Raw genomic sequence first — 22,332 nt, 5'->3', positions numbered from 1 at the left:
CAGTGGAGGTGATCCAGATGGATGTACAAAGCTTAGGTGTTTTTAACAACCCTAAGAGGGCAAGGAGTTTCCTTGACCCCAAGGTAGGAATTGAGTTTTCTCCTTTAGTTCAGAGTGCCCAGAATGTAACTTCTAGGCCTGAAAAACTGAACACCAAAAAGAGTTATAAGAAACCTAAGAGTAGCTTTCTTACTAGGCCTTCTAATAAAAAGCCTGTGACTCCAACTACTCCTACAGGAGAGATGGATAGGTGTTCTGACAAGGCTAGGGTCTCTGTTTCAAGAGACCACTCTAAACCAGTAGGATCCTCTATAGCGAATCCTACTGTAAGTCCTAATGTTAGCAGGGCAACCTCTAACAAAGGCAAATCAAAATCTAGACTATTAGGGAAATGGGAGCACAAACCATGTTCTACCATTTCGGTTCCAATTCTAAAGTCTTTGACCCACACTACTTCTGAGGAAGGGGTGGATAGACAAGATGGAAACCTAACTAGGCCTTTGAGGACTGGTAAACCTCAAAGCTGGTGGAAATCCAGAAAAGATATGTCTAAGGCTAAACCCCTTGACATTGTGGGCTCTTCTGCTGAAGACCCCCTTGTAAATCCTAGAGTTAGAAGGGAAAACCCTAACCAAGGTAAAAACAGATCTAAGAGGAAGTGGAAGGATGTACAATGCTTTGCCACAACCCCTCCAACTAGGATACCTGAGACCCAACCTGCTCATGTGAGAGAGGTGGTGAGGAATCATGGAGACCCCTCTAGGTCTAAGGGAATTCTTTATAAGAACCCCTTTAAAAAGCCTATTGTAGGTTCAGAGGTTGTCACAACTTCTGAAGGACTGTTTAAACAGATCCCCTATACCTTAGACAAGAGTAAAGTGCCCAACACTACTTGTAGGTCATATAGTTTGCAAATGATAACTAATATAAGAAAAAGTATCACAGCAAGGGTTACAAAAAGATTGCTAGTTGACTCAGCAAACAGTTTAACCGACTAGAAACAAGAGATCTATCCAGGTGAGGATTAGCTTCCCCTGTTCCTTAGTCTGGGGGGGACGAGTGTTAGGTAAGATTTCCACAGGGCTGGTAAATCTTCCTTGCCTGGTTCAACTCCAGAACTTTTTGCTTTTCTAGTGAGATATTTTCCATTAATACCTCAGTGAGTGGGAACCTTTTTCCACACTCACCTGTCTTTAACTCTTTTTATGGGTGTCATTTTTAAGACTCTCCATAGTGTCTTTTTAAAGTTATCATGTCTAACAACTTATTGGCAATAAGTGCCTTTTGTTGCTGGGTTGCCCCAGGGGCTCCCCCTTTAACTTTCTTGTGCTAACCTTGAGTGAGCTACAGTTCCCAAGGGTAGAAAGGATCTTTGGATCCCTTTTACATTTACTTCTGTGAAACCAGCACACCCCACCTTATGTGGAGTGCTGGGGAGATACAATGTATCCCCTTTCACATTTAAACTGTAACAATTCTGTTACAGTGACAAGCTTACCTTTAATGGCTGGTGGCAGTGATACCTTTTACTAATTTGGTGCACCTTTACCGCGTGCTGTAATCACAGCTGCAGTAAAGGCACCTAAGGGTGCTCATTTTTACCAAAATGGCCCCTGTCTTCTTTTTCTGCCATTTTAGTGTTTCTTGTCGTTTCTTGTTCCTTCCCCTGACATCCAGGGTGGGAAAATCCTTTGTTTGAGTTTTGTCTTCGGTGGGAGTCCCCTGGACACCCCGCCCAGGCTCCAGTCAGTCTGTAAGCACAGGAAGTGGGGGAGGGGTCCCAAACTTCCCCCTCCTTTGTCTTAGGTCTTCCTTCAACTGGGCCAAATCCCAGTGGGGGGTTGGCTGTCCTGATTGGACAGCCAAACGCCCCTTTCTTGTAAAATGCGGGGAGAGAATGCAGAGGTTGTGTTGCAGTTCCTGATAAATACTGGAAACCTGGAAGCTGAAGTCATGTCGACCACTGGAACTGAAAACCGAAGAGGATGACGAAGGAAAAGCGGCGGGAATGATTTCCAGCGGCCGGAGAGCCTGCTTTGTAACCGGAGCCTGCTGCAGCCCTTCCTTCCGATCGACCTGGGGTCTCCGAAAACGACGACCCGAACCCAGAGCCTGGTGAGACCCACTAGACTCAAGACGACCTGCATTTTGAGCCATCCCACGGGTTCCTGCGACCTTGCGTTCTTGCAATACCCCAATACCCTGGGACCTCCTGCCACTGTGCGGTGCATGGTCTTCTGAATTCCGAATCTCGCTGAAACTTCGTGGGCATCTTGGTCTATCTCCAGAGACACGAATCGAGTCCAAAAAGTCCCCTCACAAGAGTGCTGGACCTTTTAAACGACGAGAATTCAACCGCGATTTTCTGTCTTCATCTGTGCTCCTTGAAAAGGCGCCAAACCCGCAGAACCGCATTCAGCCGCGAGAGAAATCTTGCCTAGAGCCTTCTTCATTGATCCCTGCTGCAAAGTCCCTTCTGAGGTCTTGTGTTCAGTCTCCAGGACAAGGAATCCAGTGACCGGGTATTTGGCTGCAGTCCCTGAAGTTCTCCTGCTGCAATCTCTTCTTCATTGCTGAGGTACTGTGTTGGCTTGGGTATATACTTACCTTAAGCCTGTTGGGATTTCTGTGTAGTCCTGGGGTGTTTTCTGTGATTGGGAGGTCCCTCGTCCAGTACACCCAGTCCCACTGCTAGAATCCTGCTGGGGTGTCTTCTGCGAAGCCCCTGGACCCTCTTCTAACCCTAGAAGTAAAGTACTCACTTGTTTGCCCAGTTTTCCTAAGGAAACTCTGGCTTTTGCTACTAAAGAACTTATTCTAACACTGCCTGTTGGTCACTAGTCCTAGTGACCCCCCTTCTGCCACTGAGAACACTCATGCTCTAAGGGAAAAGACTTTGAAGGGATTGGGACTTCTGCCTAGAAAAGAAATCAAGTGTTTTACTTACTTGTAAAGAGTTGGTTGGTTGGTAACTGTAATTCTAAGAGTGAACAGTTACAAAAGTTCTTACTGATCTTGAATGTGTGATGCACTGTTCTTAAAAGTATGGTTAACATCTTTTCTTCCTTAGCCACTGTTTTGCCAGTCTAAAAGAAAGTAGATGTAAAGGTATTTTACTCTCCTGTGATTAGGTTGTGCCTCTTTACAAAAGTAATGTGTTGGTATCACCAGGTTAGTCCTGCTAGGATAACTGTATGAGTGTCCCCCAACTGGGTCTTGCTTCCCCTGACTTGCTGCTAGCCTGTCTTTAATAAGTCTACAATAGGTTGTTGCCTACCTAGAATATCTATTCTGTAAAGTGTGACATTGGGTTTTACTTTCCCCTTCATTGTGAAGTTAAAGTAAGTGGGTTTTACTTACCTTGTGTTAGCTGTGTGCCATCCAAAACAAGTTACAAGAGTTATTGCTTATCTCCATCTGGTGTTCCCTGATTTCCAAAGCATCTGTAATTGTATATTACATCCATTAGGTTTTGCTCACCTGGTATAACTGTGTGTTATGACAAAAGTAGTGATAGGTTTTTACTGCACCTAGAATAAGTGTTTCACTATTCACCAAAAGTATATTGTCCAGTTGACTGTTTATGTGATTTGTTCCAAGAGTCACTGTACAACTGGAAGGGCCTACTGTCCTTGTATTACCACAAGTAATCTAAAAAGTAACCATTGGTCTTTTACTCCCAAAGAATAGGCTTGGCCTATACTAAATGTGTATAACAAGGTTTTGACTTCCCTAGAACTACTGTTAGGTGTTCCAAATAAGGTCTATACTTGGGTCTGTGTACTTTCAAGTATAGTGTTGTGTTTTATATTGTGATTTCATATAATGTTTCAGTATTTACTTAACCCCTAGATTTATCTGGGCCTACTTGTATTTAAATAAATCCTTTATTTTTATAATACATAGTGTTTCAGTGTTTCTTTGGATCATTTGTATTACAATTTTCACTTGTACTGTATATACTGCCCTCTCTCCCTCCTAAGATAAGCCTGGCTGCTCTGCCTACGCTACCATGTACTCAGGTGGTACAGTCTTATACTAAGAGTGGAGTCTTGTACTGCCTCAGTTGAATGGTTTTACTAGGCCCTTAACTGGACTTCAGAAAAACTGTCCTAACACAGGGGTACGCGGAATCATCACACGCGAACAGCCAGGGTGCGTGTATTACAGGGGTAGCGGGAAGTTCAACACGCGATTGGCCAGGGTACGTGTATTACAGGGGTACGCGTGAAGTAGAACACGCGATAGGCCAGGGAACGTGTATTACAGGGGTACGCGGGAATCATCACACGCGAACAGCCAGGGTGCGTGTATTACAGGGGTAGCGGGAAGTTCAACACGCGATTGGCCAGGGTACGTGTATTACAGGGGTACGCGTGAAGTAGAACACGCGATAGGCCAGGGAACGTGTATTACAGGGGTACGCGGGAATTATCACACGCGAACAGCCAGGGTGCGTGTATCACAGGGGTAGCGGGAAGTTCAACACGCGATTGGCCAGGGTACGTGTATTACAGGGGTACGCGTGAAGTAGAACACGCGATAGGCCAGGGAACGTGTATTACAGGGGTACGCGGGAATTATCACACGCGAACAGCCAGGGTGCGTGTATTACAGGGGTAGCGGGAAGTTCAACACGCGATTGGCCAGGGTACGTGTATCACAGGGGTGCGTGGGAATTATCACATGCGAATAGGCTGGGTGGGCCCTCACAGGTGTACCCTGTACACCCTCCACGGCCCCTGCAGGCAGCCCACAAAACAGTGGACTACCCTGCACACCTGATCATGTCCCCCTGCACCCCCATCCACCAGGGGCACCCTCCACCAGGCCCCCACCCATGTCTCCCACCACCCCCACCCCCCAGCAGTGCAGGGGCACCTGCCATCAGGCCCCCACCCATGTCTCCCACCACCCCCATCCCCCATCCACCAGGGGCACCCTCCACCAGGCCCCCACCCATGTCTCCCACCACCCCCACCCACCAGCACTGTGGGGCACGTGGCCAGCAGGCAGTCAGGCAGCAGCCGATGGCAGGTGGGAGCGTGCTCAGGGCTCTGGGGGACTTTAATTTGGCCTCCTGGCCAGGAGCGTGGTCTTTCGTGTTTGAACGCGTGGACAGCCTGATAGGGAGTGATTTTGCACGTGAAAACCCCACACTCAGCGAATCGCGCGAAAACCCGTCACCAGCATATGTGCGTCAATAGTTACCTGCACGTGCAGTGTCAAAGCGTGTGATTGGTGAAAATGGATCTACACGCAGGAGTGACAAAGCGTGTGATTGGTGAAAAGTGAGCTACACGCAGGAGTGTCAAAGCGTGTGATTGGTGAAAAAGGATCCACACGCAGGAGTGACAAAGCGTGTGATTGGTGAAAAGTGAGCTACACGCAGGAGTGTCAAAGCGTGTGATTGGTGAACATGGGCCAAGCACGTACACGCCGTAAGTGACGCTGTACGTGTGGGCCTGTATAAAAGGTAGTGTTGAACACCATTTCCTTGTACGTGCTTTTCGTGGAGAGCGAGTGGGTGAATTCTGTACTTCTTGTCGTTTCACACGCGATTTACTTCACGGCGTTTCCAGTTCGTACTCCCTGTTACCTCTGACAGCTTTTTCTCTTTTTCCTCTTGTACTGGTTTACCTGGGCCTGTTCCCTCAAACAGTGTCCCCTTCTACTGTTGTCCTGTCTCCTCAGACAGCGTACACATCTTCTTTTGGCGGGGGTGTTGCCAACCAAAAGCGCTCATTTTTCACGCTCTTTTACCTGGCAGACGGTGAGTCACGCACGTATCTAACTTCTGTGCTTGCCCCGTGTGTAGCCTACCCCTTCAGAGGTCATTCTAGGCTGCGTGTGACACGCATACGTTCATTGTGTTACTGGATGCCACAGCGTAGTGCAGGGTTTTCCATCAGCACACGTGGTCTAGGAGGGGTATTGTGCACGTTCCTTAACTTTTTTGGGGTGCCTGTGCGTTGCGTGACCCGTCATCTTTCCCCAGGGGTGTCATATAGCCTTGCCACTGCACTAGGGTACGAATACCATCTGGTACCCAACCCCTTTGACACCCAATTGCCCAGGACAATTGTGCACACCGACTCCCATACGCACAATACAATCAGTGCCATGGTTGGGAGGCGTGCAAGCCGTAAGGGTGGCAAAGGTGGCCGAGCCACACGTGGTGGCCGTGGAGGATCCACTAGGGGACGTGGTTGTGACTTGCAGGGTGCCCCTGTCCCCCCCAGTCTGGAGGAACAGTCAGGGACACCCATGCCCCCCCCCCCAGTTGAGAGTCATGTGGCTGATACCAACCCTGATCAGCCCTTGTCGGACCAGGCCATTGTGGCACCAGACCTGTCCGAGGGTGATCCCATCGCTGACATCCAGGTCAGCAGGTCCACTGCACGTGCACCGGTGCACATTGGTGTCATCAGGGCACGCGCATCTATGCCAGATAGGTCATCTGCTGGCCCCCGTAGCCAGGGTGTGGCTCCATCCACCCCACCTCTCATACACCCTGCCAAGACTGTGTCGGTCCTAGTTCATGCACCTCAGATCAGGTCTGACCCCATCCCACTACCCCCAATGCCTGCACCTACTCCCATGCTGAGTGGGCAATCCCACACACCCAGTACTGAGTCCACCACGACTCCTGCCCCTAGTGTCCACAGCGGCGTAGGACACTCTGGATCCCCACCCCCTTCCAAGCGCAAGAGGAAGAGTGCACGTCCGGCACAGGCTGATGCCCCAGGTACGGCTGCACAGTCCGGCCCATCAAGGAAGCCAAGCTTCACAGACGCCGAACTGAATGCACTTGTTCAGTATGTGTCAGATCATGATAGGGAAATGGTCATCGTTGCAGGGTCCAAGACCACACATGCCAGACGCCAGGCACACTGGCAGACCATTGCTGACAGAATAAGTGCCCTTGGAGTAGTGAGGCGCACAGCTAGTGATTGCCAGAAGCGCTGGAATGACCTTAAGCGCAGGGCAAAGGATAAGCTGGCCTCAAGTCATGCCGCAACCTTGGTGACTGGAGGTGGGTCCCCAGCACAGGAAATAGAACTCACACCACACGAGTCCGTAGCTGGATCCTACGTCACCGAGGGACAACTCCAAGGTGTGGGAGACCTCCCTGATTACGAGGCATCATCCGGTGAGTGCACATGCATGTGTGTATTATCCATGTGCATGGTGTGTGTGTGTGAAGCAATCATGTTGGGTGCCTGTCAAGGGGGTGTGTGGCAGAGTTGATAGTGGCACCCATGTGCCTCATCCAGTATGTTCAGTGCAACACCATCTGCCCACAGCACTATCCCTACTGGCAACAGTGCACATATGGCCCGACACCATGGAAGTTGCCCTTGAATTGTCATTTTGTCACTACATTGTTGCTCATACTCCCCTGTCTATTCATCTGATGTCTTACATACCATTCCTATACTTTCCCCCAGCCATTCAAGTTTCATCTTCACATGCCTGACATGCAATGATACCACATGCTAATGCGTCCTCTGTATATAAATGCCAACCAACATGCTGTCATACTGTGGATGTTGCCTTGACATCCACCTCCTACCTGTGGGCTTTGGTACCGTCTGGTTTCGAGCCCCATTCCCTCACACTCCATGCTGCTCTTCATGGTCTATCTTCCATGACTTCTACAGTTCAGACCATCGTGCCCTACTCACGACACCTGCTTGCCAAAAGTCAAATGAGGGCACCCTGCCCTCCAATGCGACCCACCCTATTGCTGACCAGTGCATCTGAGCCTACTCAGAGCTAACTCTCACTGACATCTGCTCATACATGCCTTTGCCTGTCCCATAGACCCTTCACATGGTCCCTGTCCTCTCTCCTTGCTCCTCTTCCACCATCAATGGTGGGACCCGTTGGGGTGTACTCCTGGCCTCCTTCCAATCCTCAGAGGCCACTATTGATGTGCATGGTAATGGGAGCGTCTCAGTCCAAGGCCCTTAGGCCAACCTCAATCTCCTTGAGAAATGCTACCCACATCTCATCAACTTCCTTACCTCTCCTGCTGTCCCCCCTCCTCTCTCCTCATCAATCCTGCACTGCCTCCCTGCACCCTCCCATGAACCTTCTCCGCCTCCCACTCCAACTCCTACACATGCTGCACCTCTGATCTCTAGCACTCCCCGTAAGTCCTACAAGGCTGTCAACCTCCTCCACAATTACACTCCTTTCACTGCGGCTGCATCAGGCATTCCTCCGATATCTGTCACTTACATGAGGTTATGCACCTTGACATCCTTGGTCTCATGGAAACATGTCTGACGGCCAGCTCTGTCTGCATCCTTCACACACTCCTACCTGATGTTCAGGAGACCCTCTCCTTGGCCCGCCACTACTGTGCAGGGGGGGTGTGCCCTTGGCTTCCCTGAGGGTATTCCTGCCACTGTCACTCCTACTTAGACCTACTCCACTCTGGAATGGCTTGTGTGACGTCTCTCTCCACCACACCTTGACATTCTCAAACAGTGCGTACTGTGTCTGGGAAAACTGGTCAAATGTACTACTTCCTTTCTGAGTGTCCTCACCTCTCCTCCTCACTCATGTCCCCAGACACAGAAATCCTCATCCTTGGTGCTGTACGCATCCACCTGCATGCTTGTTGACGCCCCCACGTGACCTTTCTGTGACCTCAGCAACTCCCTCTCACCCTCTAGACTCCCGTCTGTCCCTACTCATTCTGCAGGGCACACTCTTGATGCTCTGATCTCATCTGACTTTCCCCTCTCCGTCCATCTCTGCACTCCTCTCTCCTGGAGTGATCACATTCTCCTCTCCTCCCAGCTCACCCTCACCACCCCACAGGCAAAGCCACCCTCACCACTGTCACACACCTTCTTGGTATTCCGACCCATGAAGTGTGTGTCAGTCGAGGCTCATGCTGCCAAAATCTCCCCCCCATCCAGCTCCCCCTTAGGCTCACTCCCATCCTGACAGGGCCCACTCCATGCTCCACTCCATGTCAGGTACACTGGATGTCTTTGCCACGGTCATGACCACCTGTCTGAAGCCCCATGCCAATGCAGAGTCCTGGCATGACTCGGATCTTGTGAACCCAAACCACAGGTGCCGGGTGGCAGAGAGGGAATGTCCTGCATCATGGCCATCCTCTGGCAAACTGGCCTGCCACATGCTCCAAAGGCAATAGCGCCTCACCCTTTTCACCAAGATGAGATCCCCAATCCAAGGGCACATATCTGCGGCATGTGACAACTCTGCAGGACACATAGAAATCTGCAAGGACCTTGCCGAGCCAGATGCAGTGTGTACCTCCCCTGTCCCCTCCGAGCCCACAGCACTGCATGAATGTCTCTGTACCCCTATAGGCCACCCCCCCAGCACTTGTCTGCGCCTAACACCATCTGCCCTTGACGTCAAGTCCTACTTACCTTGTACAGCACTTCCAGCCGCCACTTCCCCTTGCACTTCATTGTGCCACCCACCCCTGCACTTGCGTGACATGAATGACACCAGCACCAGTAGGATTGTTGACTGGCATCCCCTTCTGCCCCACCACCCCTCAGTGCTCCGCTGTACCTTCATACATTTCTGGACCGGTGCTTCACGAATGCAATATGAATCCTTTACAGGTGATGGGGAGGTGGAATCACATTGTTTACTGCATTTTGTTGATGTAGACAAGGCACTGTGCATCGTGGCCAATTTGGACTAGCAGATCCATGTACAACATGTATACTTATTGATGTGACGATGCAATGTCAGGACCAGAGTGGTTGAAATCCAAAAAAGTAGCCCTCCTCTCCCTCTTCACTTGGTGGCTATGTCACATGCCATGTGTGTGATGGCAGTGCTAGGCAGCAAGGTGAGCAGGCGTTGCTCTCCAATCTGTACATTGTATGCCCTGAGCCTCCCCTACAGACCCAGTGATGGTGAATGCATAGGAGGTCTCCCAGTCATGTTGGACATGTGTCGTAGAACTACTGCCTCTGTTGTTCATCAGCCCTTGTTGCATGCCATGGTGCTAATGCCTGTTTCCATTTTTCTCTTTCATGTCTTTGCAGGGGACGAAGCACTTGTTGATGCTGGGGATGTGGTGGTTGAGCCGTCCCAGGAGGGCAACCCGGGCCGACCTACCACAAGTGAGGGACGTGGTGTGTTTGTGGGTGAAAACCCACAAGTGCTGCAGGTCGTGCTGTCGAGGGGTGTCTCTGGGGGTTCCTCCCCCGAGCAGTATTCAGGTGTAGACTCGGAGGATGACACCTATGTGCAGTCGCAGGTGAGTGTTCTTGGGAGAGAATCTCCTCTGTCCGACCCACCTGCAGCCGGGCCATTGCCCTCAATGGGGATGTCAGTGTCGGCAGATCAGCCTCCGGTGGTTACGGATGCAGGGCCACACCACCCAATCTCTGATCCTGTTCCTGGGGCTGCAGATCAGAGAGGGAATGCAGTCCTGCAGCCTGAGGCCTTGCCGGCACAGCAAGGCGCAGTCCGCCTTGCCCCAGGCAGGTGTGGTGCCCGTCAACGTGGTGGCCGTATGCCACCTGGCAATACCGTTTGGGAGCAATCCATCTACGGTATGGCCACCCAACAGGCAGCATCATCCGAGATGATTGCACAGGCCATGGATAGGGTGGCCACTTCCATTGTCCCCCCAGAAAGGCTGATGGAGCGACTGGAGCAGGCTACAGAGTCCATCTGCCAGGCACACAGGGAGGATATGTTGGCGTCCAACATGGACAGGCGGGCGGCACTGGCGACTCTGCGGGAATCACTTTCCATGGAGTCCCAGCGCCACAGGGAAGGCCTGAGGGAAGAACTCCGTCACCTCAGGTCGACCCTATTAGAGCTTGAGGCTTCATCCCATAGAAGGACAGAGGAGCAGCTGGAGCGTCTGACACGGACGCTCTCGGCCGAGATGCAGGCAACTCGTGCGGAGGTCAGGTCATCCCGGGAGTTACTGCATGGGGACCTCCGCATTATTATAACCCAGAACCAGAACTACCAGACCCGCCTGCTTGCAGCCATGGAGGAGCAAACTCGTGCTTTGCGTGGGCTGCCTCCCATTGTCACACCATCTTCTGAGGCAGCTCCCCCACCTCCAGAGTCAGCTGCAGGGTCTGGCCAGAGCCATAGCGACTCATCTCCCACAACAGAGTAGCCGTGTGGGCCACGAGCCTATGGGGTGTTTTCGTTTACCATGATCCACACAGGTGGATTGTGGCGTGCATCCTGTCCTCGGACCTCATAGGTGCCCCCCCCCCCCCCGCCGGCCCTTTCATGGCCATTTTTTCTCATTTTTATTTTTATTTTGCAAGAGTGTTGCCTTGTGTGGGTACCTGGGCATACACTGTATTGTGGCTGGGCACATGCAGGCTTGTCCTGAGTTTGGTTTCGATGCTTGGGTAGCAGACATCCACACCCCTCCTGCTTCCGTTTCCATGGGCTTGCAAAGGGTGTGCCCAAGTGACAGCAAATTACACGGTGACATTGGACTCCCATGAGCTGTTGGCCAGTCCATAGTCAATACTGTGTAGACATTCATAGTGTTCATTGTTGTTGCACCTAACTATGCATGATGGTTTGATATGTGCCTCTACTTACATATGTTGCTCATGTTTTGCAGGTATTTCACACAGATCTTCACAAGGGCATACTCTCTGGAGTCAGACTACATGTCGGTAGATGTGCACTGACACTTTTGCATGGCGCCATCACTGTACATCTGGACGGTGAGGACATACCAGCAGAATCAGGTAATGAGACTACCATTGATTACATGCATTGTGTCTTGTTTGGGTGGGCTTCAGGGTGGGTTGGTGTGTAATTTGATTGAAATTACTCTTACACAGGTGTGTAGTAGTGGCTCCAGCGCGGTTAGCTGTTCAAGTGCGGCTATGTTCCATTTGGGGCACTGATATTTGTGACACTGGTGTCATGTTGTGATGGCCAGTTTGTTTGCTGTCACATACCATGACATGGTGTCCTCAGTGGCGGGACTGTGAAGGGAATGGGTGACATGGCAATGTTGTCATGTAGTGAATCGCCTGTGGCAATGCATATTTGATTGATGGAGTTGTGTCTTTTCGTTGTGATGCATTGCTGGTGTATGTGTAGGTAGGGGTGCACACATATTGACACTTCCATGTTAACAATCTCAGGCTGATGTGTATCTGACAGTTTATTGTCAAGTAATTTTCAGACATTGTCAGGTAGTGTCATCATTGATTGTCAGATGGTATGTGCCAGAGCAGTGTGCACTAGCCAGCACTGTGATTCCTAGGTGAAGAAGTTGGCCACCAGTTGCGTACGGGCTGCCTCCCCCCGTGCCCTTTCCCCTCCCATGCGCAGCGGGCGTGCATGTGGTTGTGGATGTGGGGGCACCACCATGTCCACGGGCAGGCCCCGGCGTGTTGCAACGTTGTGCAGGACACATGCTGCCACTATGATCCTGCACACTATTCGGGGAGCATATAACAGCTGCCCGCCAGAACGGTCAAGGGAGCGAAAGCGTGACTTGAGCACTCCGAATGTGCGCTCCACTATGCCCCGTGTTGCAATGTGGGCTGTGTTGTACCTTACCTGGGGTGGCGTGGTGGGGTTCCGGATTGGGGTCATCATGTGGGGGCTGATAGGGTAGGCACTGTCCCCTGCGGAGGTGGTGATGGGTATCATTAGTGGTGTTGTGTCATGACCCAGTATCTGACATGCATGCATGTGCAGTGGCATTCATGCTCACCAAGCAGCCATGTATCTCCATGCTGGCCAGCCTCTAGGTCCCCGGCATAGGGTAGACATTCTGTAGATGAAGCTGTCGTGGGTGGACCCTGGATAGTTGGCATATACTGATGTGATTATTCCCTTGGCATTGCATACAACTTGCACGTTGATGGAATGCCAGTGCTTGCGGTTTCTATAGATGTGCCCTGTTGCCCTGGGTGGACGTAGAGCCACATGTGTGCAGTCAATTGCACCAAGCACTTTGGGGAATTGAGCCACACCATAGAATTCCTGGATGCACGTCCGCCTTTCTGCATGAGTCCTGGGGAGATATATGTGCCTGCGGACTGATGGCCGTGCAGTGATGATGTTCAAGACCTGGTGTAGGCAGCGTGACTGCGTGGCCTGTGACACACCACCCACTATGGCACTTGTCCGCTGAAAGGATCCAGTGGCCAAGAAGTGCAGTACATTCAGGACCTTCTGCAGGGGGCTGAGTGCTTGGGAGCACAGGGTGGGTGATGTGAGGTCATCCTCCCACTCACTGACCAGGTCCAGTATGATGTGTGCTGGAAACCTGTACCTCCCATACACCTGGTCATCAGGCATCCCGAATAGGCTGGTTCTGGGTGTGAATATTCTGGCCCTGACTCTCCTCCTCCTCCTCCTTTGGTAGCCCACTGCCACTGCTGCTAGGAACGGTATGTTCATCCTGGCATCTGGCTTGGTTATAGAAAAGTACGCAAATTAATGCCTTGCGCGTGTTGTAGGCGAGCGTGTGAGCCTCGCACCCCTGGAATCGAGTTTCCACTCCAATCGCGTGTGGAAATTCCCACGCAGCAGGCATACAGGTGCGCTGACGTACTTGCTTGTGTAAGTGGCCGCGCACCCCTGAAATACACGTACCTAGGCCAATGGCGTGTACGCGCACTTTTGGCCAATTACACGCGATGAAATACACGTACATAGGCCAATGGCGTGTACGCGCACTTTTGGCCAATTACACGCGATGAAATACACGTACATAGGCCAATGGCGTGTACGCGCACTTTTGGCCAATTACACGCGATGAAATACACGTACATAGGCCAATGGCGTGTACGCGCACTTTTGGCCAATTACACGCGATGACACTCTGACGTGCAGTATTTCCACGTGTGCTCCGTCTTCACGTGCTGAGTGGGGAACGCCCGTGCGGATCACGTCAGACGCGCTTACGCGATGAGGGACTCTGGTCCAATAGAATCGCGTATGCGTGCTGACGCACTTACGCGCTAAGGGTTTTTCCTCGGATTTCACGCTGACGTGCAGGAATTTCACGTGCCAAATCACTCCGTATCAAGCTGGCCACCCGAAAACACACGGAACACCACGCTCCTGCCCCGAAGGCCGAGTTACTGCCCCCCCAGTGCCCTGAGCAGCCTCCCACGTGCTATCTGCTGCTGCCTGCCTGCCTGCCTGCCTGCTGCCACCGTGCCCTGCCATTTGGTGCCTGCACATCAGCCATCTGCAGGGGTCCACTTGCTGTGTCCACCCCTGCTGGAACTGAAGACTCCCAACTGGGATTACATCGCTCCACAGCCCAGCCCCAGGACCCAGTTGCCCACCCACACCTGCCTCTGGGGTTGCCATGTCGGGCACTTCTACATCTGGCACCAGTGGCAACCCCAGGCCAGAGGGGCAGAGGGGCACCAGCTTCACTGCCACCGAAGTTGGTGTCCTGGTGGAGCATGTCCTGGGGCAGTATGATGCCCTCTTTGGATCGTCCCGCGCCAGCAAGGAAGGACGGGAGAGGATCTGGGCCGACTGTGTGGTTGCCATCAACGCGGAGAGGGTGGCAACCCGCAACGTCTTGAAGATCAAGAAGCGCTGGGAGGACTTGAGGTCCAGGACCCTTGTGAAGGCCCGGCGCCTCGTGGAGGGGGGCCGGGGCCACATGAGTTCCATCCAGAAGAGGGTCCTGGAACGCGTACGCCCAGCGCTCCACGCCCAGATCCTTGAGAGGGAGACCCGTCTGGAGTTGAGCGGTAAGTGTCCAAGCATCACTGTGTGAGACAGGGCATGTTGCGGTGTGCTGGTTCTATGATACTTGCCTGTATGTGTGCCATGGGCCATGTATGCATGTATGTGTGCAGGGACATCATGGTAATGCATGTGCGACCAGTGATGTGTGACCCACATGGTTGTTGCATGTGTTGAAATGCGGCATGGGGTGCACTATGCAGATTTGGGACATGAGAGCATGCCAGTCTCTGTACCTGGACATGGATGGGGGTGAAGGATGGGTGCTGATGCCAGGTACATATATGGTAGCCATGTCTGTGTGCCTGACCTGCATGTCTGTGACTTGTGCATGCCATGGATGCATGACACATGTGTGTGACAATGCACAGATTCAGTGACGCACCCAACTTACCCTTGTTTTGCCTGTGTTCGGTGTGATTGGGGCCAGATGGATGTGACTGAGATGAAGTGTGTGCATGTGATATGCATGAGCCATGATGCATGTGAGTTACATATCATTGAATGTTTCAAGAGTCAATTGGACATGCATGGAAATGTGCATGGCATGCACCATGCCTGTTACTGTGTGTGTTTTGCCTGGACTGACCCATGTGTTGTGGAGGGACATGATGGAAGTGTACTTTGACAGGGGTGCTCATCTGCTATTGCTTCCTGTCTAGGGGACCATTGTACAGTAGCCTGATGCTTGTGTCCTTTGTCTCCCTCTACGCAGCGGCTAGTGAAGAAGAGGGCGGAGACGGCGCTGTGGAGCAAGGCGGCGGGGATGCCCCCACGGCTGCAGCGGAAGGGGTGGGTGAGCCCCCACAGGGGCCTGCTACGGCGGGAGACGGTGAGGAGCCATCCAGGTTGGTGGTTTGCACAGAGGAGGAGGAGGCCGACACTGGTGCACACATGGGGCCTGGTGGGAGCATCCCTGCTGGTGCAAGTGGTGCAGTCCAGGGCCAGGGGCAGGAGGCAGCACAGGTCACCGTGGAGGTGCCTGTGCATGTCGCTGTCCCTGACCCTGTGAGTGCACCACCATGCACCAGCAGGGATGCCCCGTCCCAGGCCTGTCCGCAGGTAGAGGGGATGTCCATGTCAACTGACTCCCCTCCACCTGCGGCCGTGGGAACCCCTGGCCGCGTGGAGCAGGTCCTGATTGGGGTCGCGATGCGCACGGCTGTGATTCGTGATGCCGTGCGTGCTTCCCGGGAGGAGCACGCACGTCATCACGAAGTGCACCGTGCCGACGTGGCCCAATTGGGATCGGCCATGTTCGGGGGGTTCCTGCATGTGTTGGCCAATCTGACGGCCCTCTCCTCCTCTGTGCAGGCTATCCACCGGTCGTTCTCCTTGCCGTCTTCCGGCCCAGATGCCACCATGGCCCCCTGTGGACCTGCCCCGACCAATGCAGCCAGCTCGGTGGGGATCCCATCCCTGCCGCAGTTGGGAGTCGGAGGTCCAGCAGGGGTGGACGACACAGCAAGTGGACCCCAGCAGATGGAAGATGTGCCGGCATCATCGGGCAGGGCACGTGCACGACGGCGTCGGTGGTTACCATCAGCCTGGATGCCGTCGTGCTGGCAGAGGCAGTGGCGTCGGAGGCAGCAGCGGGCTCGACGTGGGAGGCATCATGGCTCAGGGCCATCAAGATCGGAGGGGCAGGCATCGGCCGGAGGGCAGGGCAACCCTGGCATGGCGGTGTGTTCCGTGTGGGAGGAGTTTGGCCGGCGGATAGGTGCGGAGCGGCAGCGGGCGGAAGAGGAGCGGCTCGCCATGGCCAGGGCGGAGATCTTCATGCATCAGGCATTGAGGCGGGCTGAGTGCCTCGAGGAGGCTCGCAGGGAATTTGGTGAGCACATGGGGTTGTCCCTGCGAGACCTCGGGGCCAGGACTGAGTCCCGCCTCCAGGACATTGACATGGAGTTCGAGGATGCCCTGGCCAGCATCACCAAGTGAGCCGCAGGACTAGCCCGCTGCCTTTGTATATAGTTTTTTAGTTAGTTAGTGCTAGGTTTCCTTTATTTCTTTTTATTATTTTGGACCGCTTGGACAATGGCCACTTTTTTGTACATAATTTCTTAATTAGTTAGTATTAGGTTTCATTAGTGGTGTTGGGCTCATGGACCCTTGAACAATCCTGTATATATTGTTATTTGTTTGGAGATAAATTTTTTTAATTTCATATTGTTTACACCATGTCGTAATGGTTTTTCTTTCATTTCATACTACATGTGTTTGCTTTGGACAAAATCTATTGATTTTTCTATCCTTTGTTTTTTGGTTTCTCATTTTTGTTCCCGGACATGGACCTTTTATTTGCTTTGCCAGATAGTTGTATTAGTTTACTTATTTTTTTTTAATACATTTTTATATTATCTTACACTTGTGTCATTTTTTCTTTGGTTTCTTACATGTCATGATATGGGTTTTGACATTCACTTGCACCCATTGTGTATGTGTGTGTGGCGGACATGTGTTCTTTTGCATACTTGCCTTTGGGGTTGTGTCATGTGATTGCATTCACTATGTGGGTGCATGCAATCCTTGCCTGGGTGTTTGTGCTGGGTATGCTGGCCATTACTGGCATTATTGTGTATCGTCAGGACCAGGGGCCAGGGGGACATGGGTGGGGGCCTGGTGGAGGGTGTCCCTGGTGGATGGGGGGTTGGGGGTGGTGGGAGACATGGGTGGGGGCCTGGTGGAGGGTGTCCCTGGTGGATGGGGGGTGGGGGGTGGTGGGAGACATGGGTGGGGGCCTGGTGGAGGGTGTCCCTGGTGGATGGGGGTTGGGGGTGGTGGGAGACATGGGTTGGACATGGGTGGGGGCCTGCTGGCAGGTTCCCCACAGTGCTGGGGGTGGGGGTGGTGGGAGACATGGGTGGGGGCCTGGTGGAGGGTGTCCCTGGCGGATGGGGGGTTGGGGGTGGTGGGAGACATGGGTTGGACATGGGTGGGGGCCTGCTGGCAGGTTCCCCACAGTGCTGGGGGTGGGGGTGGTGGGAGACATGGGTGGGGGCCTGGTGGAGGGTGCCCCTGGTGGATGGGGGGTTGGGGGTGGTGGGAGACATGGGTTGGACATGGGTGGGGGCCTGCTGGCAGGTTCCCCACAGTGCTGGGGGTGGGGGTGGTGGGAGACATGGGTGGGGGCCTGGTGGAGGGTGTCCCTGGTGGATGGGGGGTTGGGGGTGGTGGGAGACATGGGTGGGGGCCTGGTGGAGGGTGTCCCTGGTGGATGGGGGGTGGGGGGTGGTGGGAGACATGGGTGGGGGCCTGGTGGAGGGTGTCCCTGGTGGATGGGGGTTGGGGGTGGTGGGAGACATGGGTTGGACATGGGTGGGGGCCTGCTGGCAGGTTCCCCACAGTGCTGGGGGTGGGGGTGGTGGGAGACATGGGTGGGGGCCTGGTGGAGGGTGCCCCTGGTGGATGGGGGGTTGGGGGTGGTGGGAGACATGGGTTGGACATGGGTGGGGGCCTGCTGGCAGGTTCCCCACAGTGCTGGGGGTGGGGGTGGTGGGAGACATGGGTGGGGGCCTGGTGGAGGGTGTCCCTGGTGGATGGGGGGGTTGGGGGTGGTGGGAGACATGGGTGGGGGCCTGGTGGAGGGTGTCCCTGGTGGATGGGGGGTGGGGGGTGGTGGGAGACATGGGTGGGGGCCTGGTGGAGGGTGTCCCTGGTGGATGGGGGGTGGGGGTGGTGGGAGACATGAGCAGGTGTGCAGGGTAGTTCCCTGTGGTGTGTGCTGCCTGCAGGGGCCGTGGAGGGTGTACAGGTAATGCCTGGGAGCACACAGCCAATTCGCGTGTGGAACTTCCCGCGCACTCCTGCAATCCACGTACCCGGCCATATCGCGTGTGGAACTTCCCGCGCACCCCTGGAATCCACGTAGCCGGCCATATCGCGTGTGGAACTTCCCGCGCACCCCTGGAATCCACGTACCCTGCCATATCGCGTGTGCAACTTCCCGCGCACCCCTGGAATCCACGTAGCCGGCCATATCGCGTGTGGAACTTCCCGCGCACCCCTGAAATCCACATACCCGGCCATTTCGCGTGTGCAACTTCCCGCGCCCCCCTGCAATCCACGTACCCTGCCATATCGCGTGTGGAACTTCCCGCGCACCCCTGCAATCCACGTAGCCGGCCATATCGCGTGTGGAACTTCCCGCGCACCCCTGAAATCCACGTACCCGGCCATATCGCGTGTGCAACTTCCCGCGCACCCCTGGAATCCACGTAGCCGGCCATATCGCGTGTGGAACTTCCCGCGCACCCCTGAAATCCACGTTCCCTGCCATATCGCGTGTGGAACTTCCCGCGCACCCCTGAAATCCACGTAGCCGGCCATATCGCGTGTGGAACTTCCCGCGCACCCCTGAAATCCACGTAGCCGGCCATTTCGCGTGTGGAACTTCCCGCGCACCCCTGAAATCCACGTAGCCGGCCATATCGCGTGTGGAACTTCCCGCGCACCCCTGAAATCCACGTACCCGGCCATTTCGCGTGTGCAACTTCCCGCGCACCCCTGAAATCCACGTACCCTGCCATATTGCGTGTGGAACTTCCCGCGCACCCCTGCAATCCACGTAGCCGGCCATATCGCGTGTGGAACTTCCCGCGCACCCCTGAAATCCACGTAGCCGGCCATTTCGCGTGTGGAACTTCCCGCGCACCCCTGAAATCCACGTACCCTGCCATATCGCGTGTGGAACTTCCCGCGCACCCCTGCAATCCACGTAGCCGGCCATTTCGCGTGTGGAACTTCCCGCGCACCCCTGTAATCCACGTACCCTGCCATATCGCGTGTGGAACTTCCCGCGCACCCCTGAAATCCACGTACCCGGCCATATCGCGTGTGCAACTTACCGCGCACCCCGGTATGCACGCACACGTTTATTTTTTCTCTCTGCGCGTGTCTGTGTTTGTGGGTACCCCTTTGTACGTCATTTGTCCTGGAGGGCCACAGTATTGGACATTGATCATGTCTGTATATAGGTGCTATTTGTTGGCGCACCTTTTAGCGCACATTTCTTGCAGGCGCAGAGACGCTACCGCCTGCTTTCTTGTGGCGGTCGTGTTTGTGCCTGTTTGTGCCTGTGCGCTGCTTTGAGCGTGCGCTGCTTTGCCCTATTCTATTCCATGAATACGTGTTGTATGCGAGCGTGTGGGCGTTCCGCGCACTTGCCTCCTAAACTTTCCCCGTGCCGCCCACATTCTTCCCCATTCCGAGTGTTGTGCCCCATTTTATTCCCCATTCCGAGTGTCCCGCCCTGTGTCCCGCCTACTTTAGAGCTGTGCGCTGCGCTCGGAGTGATGGCGCAGTGGCCGTGGCGCACGACGTTGGTTGACCTGTGCGCCGGCCTGCGCCGCGCGTTTTTTCCGCGCACGTCCTCTGCTTTTCTCGCGCAGGGACTTCCATGAATCGACGTGCGCTGGTTTCCCTGCGCTTTGCGCTGATTTTCGGCGCAGCGCACGTATTGGCCCCTCTGCGCCGGGATTTTCGGCGCACATTTATTCCATGAATCGGCCTGCAAGTTGGGAGGTGGAGGGGGGAAGAGTTGAGAATAATACAAAAGGCACAGATAGGAAGTTCTCACATAAAGTTAGGCACTACTGGAGACCGTACACCAGCGTGCAAGGCACTAGTGCACAGTGAACAATGTACAACCTAGAACAAGATTACTCACCCATGAGACAGGCCCCGCCCTCTTCTTTAATGCTGCCCGCTATCACAGTAATGATGCTCCCAGGTCCTGCAAAACACCAATCGTGCATGAGCACAGACTAGAAAATCTCGAGACTCGCTTATTTAAATACGTTTTTTTGCCAGACTTACAGAAAACAGTTCACGAAACAGGAGGAACGGATTGTTTGAAAATCAGCGAGATACTGATTCTAATAAAAAGTGCAGATGGTCTAATCTGAAACACTTCTCATTGTAAACGTTTAAAGGAAAGGTTTATTTTTATATAATGTGGTCTAGTTTCTAATGGAACTTTTCACACATATACTCGTCCTTTTTACATAGACTTCAATAATAGCCTGGCACTTAAGGGTTTAATTACATATGCAAACATACATAATACTAATACATTCAAATCTCATTTAAATATCACATAAGATCCTTATAAAAACAATCTCAACAAAGACCCTGAAATTCTCAATAAAACTATCACCACATTATTTGCAGCAGAATTCCTTAGTCTTACAAATACCGTATCAATGTCAACAAAGAGAATGAGCGATTCTGCACAAGCGCTGCACAAGCGCTGCACAAGCGCTGCACGCTCTACTTGCACCTCTCCACCAGTGACGTACCATCCTGGTATCAAGATGAATTAGAATGACTCTGGCCATTACCTGCTTCTCATTTTGGTTTGATTATCTTCCAAGTGTTCTATGAAGCTATCCCCAGAGTTTACCCATACTGCCCGCATTCTGTACCGCTGATGGAGTCGTAGTGGTTACCACATTTTCCATTATTACTCCTATATACAGGGCCAGTTTCCGTACATTCAGCTAACACATGTCGAATAGATTCCTGTATAGGGCCAGGCTACATATTCAGCAGGTTCTTAACTCCCGAGGGATATGCATTTGAGGGCAGACGGTAGTTAACGCGCGTAATCGGTTTGTATGCACTAACCAAATGAATCGTCGGACCACCCGGGATGGACATATTACCAAATACCTTTGTGGTCCCAAATAGGTAAATGTTCAAAGTTCTCCCCCCAATCCCAGAGATCAGATTTTCACTCAAACATTGGCCTTGAGCCTATAGAAATCCCAGTTCCAACCGGGGCCACTCCATTGATTTAAACAGCTCGGCAATAATGCTACTTGTCAAATTCGTTCACCATCAGCCTCCCCAACAGGGGACATTTAGGATCCTTAAGGGGCTTTAATGTACAAAGCACCCAACTTTCTTTTTGCCAACAATACGAGCGATTTCAAACCCAATTCCAATCTCAGAATTTCCATAGGCACAGTTTGCCAAAGGTTTAAAATAAACCGCCAGAATGTGCCTACCAAAGCTTTCAACCATTGATAGTCCTCTAAGGGATATGTGTCCAAGCTGTAGAGTACGTAGCTGGACAAAAGCTCTCCCTGTACAATAGAATGACACCCAGGCTGTACCCAGCCACTCCATGTGCAAACCTTTATCAAGGCTGTAAGCAAGGAGGCTTTACGACGTTTCTGCGCGATTACTACGGCATACTTTCTCCCCTGACCAAACAAATCCCAAAATATTTGTATTCATAAACCAGTGCGATTTTACCCTCTGCGATATTTATCGGTATTCTCTTACATTGCAAAGAAAAGGCAAGAAAAAAATGACTCATAGGCGGCAATTCAGCTGGAGCCTCCAATGGGATCTCTCCCATACCACTCGAAGACGTTTAATGAACCAGTGCTGCGGGCCCCAATTACCGGACATTTTAAACAAGGTCGCTCATTCTTCAGTTTAAAGGGTGTATAGAATTTCTTAACATAATGGAAGAGAGTCACATAGGCGGGGGCCTTTCACCTCTCACGCCTCCTCCAATACCTGCTCCGTTTATTCATATCAGACACTCACTTTCAAATAGTAAACTATAAGTGACCCATTGTGGTGACTCAC

General features: G+C 52.9%; 1 protein-coding gene across 2 annotated transcripts in view; it reads right to left on the bottom strand.

Annotated features, from left to right (window-relative positions):
- LOC138564392 (zinc finger protein interacting with ribonucleoprotein K-like) overlaps positions 1–22,332 on the bottom strand; it is a 195,734-nt gene that overhangs the window by 45,770 nt on the left and 127,632 nt on the right. For both annotated transcript variants that reach the window (XM_069642907.1, XM_069642908.1), the window contains exon 7: positions 20,399–20,464. In XM_069642907.1, coding sequence (XP_069499008.1) covers positions 20,399–20,464 — 66 coding nt within the window. The remainder of the gene's footprint in view (positions 1–20,398; positions 20,465–22,332) is intronic.

This window comes from Ambystoma mexicanum, chromosome 1p (assembly GCF_040938575.1).
Source record: "Ambystoma mexicanum isolate Mex_15411 chromosome 1p, UKY_AmexF1_1, whole genome shotgun sequence".
NCBI classification, from domain to species: Eukaryota; Metazoa; Chordata; class Amphibia; order Caudata; family Ambystomatidae; genus Ambystoma; species Ambystoma mexicanum.
The sequence above is the reverse complement of the archived record's forward strand: the minus strand, read 5'-3'. Positions and strand labels throughout refer to the sequence as shown.